The sequence below is a fragment of the Geotrypetes seraphini genome, chromosome 4 (assembly GCF_902459505.1).
Source record: "Geotrypetes seraphini chromosome 4, aGeoSer1.1, whole genome shotgun sequence".
Taxonomy (NCBI): domain Eukaryota; kingdom Metazoa; phylum Chordata; class Amphibia; order Gymnophiona; family Dermophiidae; genus Geotrypetes; species Geotrypetes seraphini.
This window is the reverse complement of record NC_047087.1, coordinates 124986500-124990974: the sequence shown is the minus strand read 5'-3', so window position 1 is coordinate 124990974 and position 4475 is coordinate 124986500. Positions and strand designations below refer to the sequence as shown.

General features: G+C 41.4%; 1 protein-coding gene across 1 annotated transcript in view; it reads left to right on the top strand.

Moving 5' to 3' along the window:
- TIPRL (TOR signaling pathway regulator) overlaps positions 1-4475 on the top strand; it is a 51416-nt gene that overhangs the window by 136 nt on the left and 46805 nt on the right. Inside the window, exons 2-3 of the mRNA XM_033942495.1 lie at positions 278-457; positions 2034-2133. Coding sequence (XP_033798386.1) covers positions 278-457; positions 2034-2133 — 280 coding nt within the window. The remainder of the gene's footprint in view (positions 1-277; positions 458-2033; positions 2134-4475) is intronic.

Sequence of the window (4475 nt, the reverse complement as noted above, 5' to 3'; positions counted from 1 at the left end):
GTAAGAGAAGTTGAGGAAGGGTGTGCGAGCTGGGATTCCGAAATATTGATTTCCTTGCCCTCTCTCCAGGGACTAATATCTTGATTCTTCCCATCCACCCCCATCGATTCCCCGAAGAAGGGGGTTCTTCGGGGAACCGACTGCACCTCCCCCGGTACTATTATAACATTAATACAGTTAGTGTATAGTGTATGTTCGTTATTCCAAGATCCATGAGATGTGTACAAGATGTGTACTGTACCGTGTTCAGTGTTGTTTTTAATGTCTTGCTGCATAGGCTGGCTGAAGAGATGCACATGCCGGCCCTCCCTGAGATGATGTTTGGAGACAATGTCCTCAGAATTCAGCACTCCTTGGGCTTTGGAATTGAGTTCAACGCTAAAGATGCTCTGAAGTGTGTGAATAAGAAACAAGGCAAGTTGAAAGTAGCCTGTGCAGAGGAATGGCAAGAGAGCAGGTGAGAACCGTGTCTGAAGTGGACTCTGCAAACCAGATGAATTATGTCATTCTTTCACCTTGCCTTGCAAGGGCAGTTAAGAAGGGAATGTTTATGTACCATGAGATAGCTGCTGATTTGTTCAGCCTGGTGCTGGAGTTAAAGGGGATGGGGGGAAACAGTCTCATTAATGAAGTCACTTTATACATGGGGACATGATATGGGGGAGTTCTGCACAAAACAGTTAAAAGCTTTGCACACAATATTTTGGAATTCTGCAGGTGTTATTTCCCCATAATATAACCATTGCCTTTGAGTAATGTTTTTTTTATGATATAGTATTGAAAAATATTACCCAATGATGCAAAATCTTTTAAAACTTTTGCATAGAATTCCCATTTTAGCCCCTGTCTTCCATCCCACCACCCCAATTTCACCATTCTATCTCTGGTCTCCCTCTGGCTTGATTTCCATCTAACCCCCACTTTGTAACCTTGTGGCACAGAGTCTATGTTCCCTCTTGGCTGCACTGCACATCCGCAAGTCTTGTGAGATCTTACAAAATCTATTGATTTATGTTTGCTATACTTTGCAGGTCTTGATAACTAGAGAATGACATGGGGGAAAAGTTTATCACTGTTCCCGCCCCGTCCCCATGAGCTCATCCCCATCCCTGCCAGCTCAGTTCCCATCCCTGTCCCGCAAGCTCGGTCCCTGTCCCTGCAAACTGTCAGATCTCATCCGCATAAGCCTCGAATAGTTATGATTTTATACTGAACTTATTTTATTAAAATATAAAAAGTGACTATTCTGTATAATTGTCATTTTATAAACACAAATAATACAGAGCAAGGATCAACAAAACCCCCATCTCCCCTCCCTGTCACAAATATCTCCTCCAGTATTGTGAAAACTGAACAAATCAAATTACTACAGAATGCTACATAGAAAAATCAAGCTAACAGAATACTTCAGTCACACATGACAGGAATAGTGTTAGGGGAGTGCAACTAGGGCAACTGCCCCCTGGTCAGAGAGAGTGAGCCCTAAGCCAGCTAGAAGCTAAAGAACAGCCTGGGCTTTGCGGTCCCCATTTATGTCTAATACCAGCTCTAGCAGGATACATATTTAAAATTTGAAATAGTCTAATCACAAAATATAAATAATTTTTTTTTCTACCTTTTTGTTGTCTGGTAATTTTATTCTTCAAATCACATTGGTTTTAGGCTTTGGTTTTGGGTTCCTTCTGTCTTCATCATGGCATAGCTGGCTCCTGAAGGTAAAATAGGTACAAGAGGAGATGCCGAGTCTGACACAGGCACAATTTTTTTTACCACAGGAGCAAGACTTTTCACCTCTCCCACGGGGTGGTAAAAGGTCTTGTTCCCATTCCCATGGGGTGGTGAAAGGTCTTGTCCCCATTCCTGCGATAGACCAGTTGCAAATGTCTCCATTCCTGCGGATTTATTGCAGTGACCACGATTTACCGCGGTAAACAGTCCCCGTGTCATTCTCTGTTGAGAACAAAGAATTTTGTTGTATAAATGTTTCTACCATTCTCTTGTATGAATAATTTTTCTTGTTGCTTGTTTTCAAGGTCTGATTCTGAACATTCCAAAGAAACTGTAAAGCCCTATGACTGGACCTATACCACAGATTATAAAGGAACATTACTTGGGGATAATTTAACTTTTAAGGTAAGCAGTTAATTAGTTTGTACATCAGAAGAATGCACTTTCCAATTTTGTTGTGTCTCAAGATACCAGGCAGAATGATATAAGCATCCACAAGTGCTACAGTGACTGACTAAAAGCAAAACTTGACATCTCTAGATCAGTGCTTCTTACACTGTGGGTTGCATCACAAATGGGGGTTACCACCCAGCCCAGAAGTACATAAGCATGTCATTTTGATGTGCCTCATTGAGGTCATTTGTCATCTGATAGTATAACTTTCTATCAGCTTTATTGCATCCCTTAGTCTATTGATATTATATGGGATCCTCAGCGCCACCACTCAGAGCTCAAATAGATTTCATAGCTCTAAGCTTTATGTGCCAGCTCCTCATTGGTTCCCTTTATTTAATATCAGTCTCATACGCTTGTATATTTGCTTTTGTAATGTTGTATTTTGTAATATTTTATCTTATAAATATGTTTTTTAGTAATAATAAATTATTTAAGTAAGTACTTAGCTTTGACTTGTGGTCTCTGGCTAGGGGAAACATAACACCGACATGTTTCGCTCCTTGAGCTTTATCAAGGTTTTACCCCTAGAAATAAAACAAAAGCTGTCAACTATTATTTAAACAACTGAAGACAAATAAAAACAGAACTTAAAGCAATGCTTTTCTTTTAAACTGTCCTGCTTATTTGCTTACCTATAGTTTTCACCGCCAAACCTGCGACCACTCTATCCTGCAGATATGGCGGCGGCGTTTCTACTAAGATTTTAAAGAAACCGGGACCCGCCTTAAACGTGACTGCGTCATTACGTTACTAACGCGTCATATCGGGTTTACCGATACTACTCCATTTACTCCATTTATCGGGTTTACCGATACTACTCCTAGCCAGAGACCACAAGTCAAAGCTAAGTACTTACTTAAATAATTTATTATTACTAAAAAACATATTTATAAGATAAAATATTACAAAATACAACATTACAAAAGCAAATATACAAGCGTATGAGACTGATATTAAATAAAGGGAACCAATGAGGAGCTGGCACATAAAGCTTAGAGCTATGAAATCTATTTGAGCTCTGAGTGGTGGCGCTGAGGATCCCATATAATATCAATAGACTAAGGGATGCAATAAAGCTGATAGAAAGTTATACTATCAGATGACAAGTGTTTATGAATTATAGCTCCCTGAAAGGATTTAAGTTGTGCATTAGAAGATTCATTGAGGTCATTGGCATCACTGCAGCCACAACCATGGGGTTGCAGTCTGAAAAAGTTTGGTAAGCTCTGCTCTAGATACTCTTGGAAAATTTTTGAGCTTTGTGTTGTATTTACTTAAACATTTCAGCATTGGTATAGTTTCATTAAAAGTTTATGATACTTAAACATACAGTGCCTGAGAGAGACAACAGTATAATTGTACATTCTTGTACAATCCCACTTTATTCTGGGACCAGTGGATTAGTTCCCTCCACCCGCCAGGGTCTGTGGGAAGCCTCAAAACTTTACAGACTTTTCCCCCCCCTCCCTTACATACCTTTTCTCTGAGCATTCTCACCAGTCTTTTCTTCCTTCAAAGCCAAGCTGTAGGAGCTCATCTTTTCTGCTTGTGTTTTATTTTGTGATCTTTCAGTATTTTTTGTTTGTGGTTTTTGCCCTCGTGCTGTGGAAGTTCCCTTTGGGAACATCCTTGACTTCGGGAGATCGCAGACTGTTGGAGAATGCCTGCTTCTGGGGGGGTTACCTGCTCAGTAGTAAGCTCCCTGCACAGCCTGCACATCAGATTGGGGCTCCAGGGACTAGCTCACCCCAGACTGGGGCTCCCTTGGGAGCTAGCTCACCCCAGGTTCATCCACTAGTGGGTATAGTGCAGGCTGAGACAGTTCCATGGAGGCTCAACTGGGATTGGAGCCAGACTGCCTCCCTCCGCCAGGCATTTGCGTGGCATGTCCATAGGTGGCGGAGGACTCTGGCCATGGTGATCAGACCAGTGGGACAGTCAGAAGACTTGAAATCCAGATTTCCAGTTCACTGAGGCAAAGGATCTCCCTGCAAGCTGTGTTTAGCTGCATGCAGTTTCTTTCATTGGTCACACAGTGAGTAAAATGTTTCAGTTTTTCCTGTGAGCACATGGTTATGTGAGAGCAAGCTAACAGCTTGAATCAGAGGTTTGAGGGGGATCTTTAAAAAGGGGTTTTTAGGTGGTTTCCTTGCCTGTCCTATACCTCCACCCCTAAAATCTCTGTTTTTGAGGGTTCTCTGTGGTTTTCCTGGGCTATTTTTGGTCAAAACCGGGCCTCAGTGGCCATTTTGGCTTTTTCCAGATTTGATTTTAAAGTTATTTTTCATACT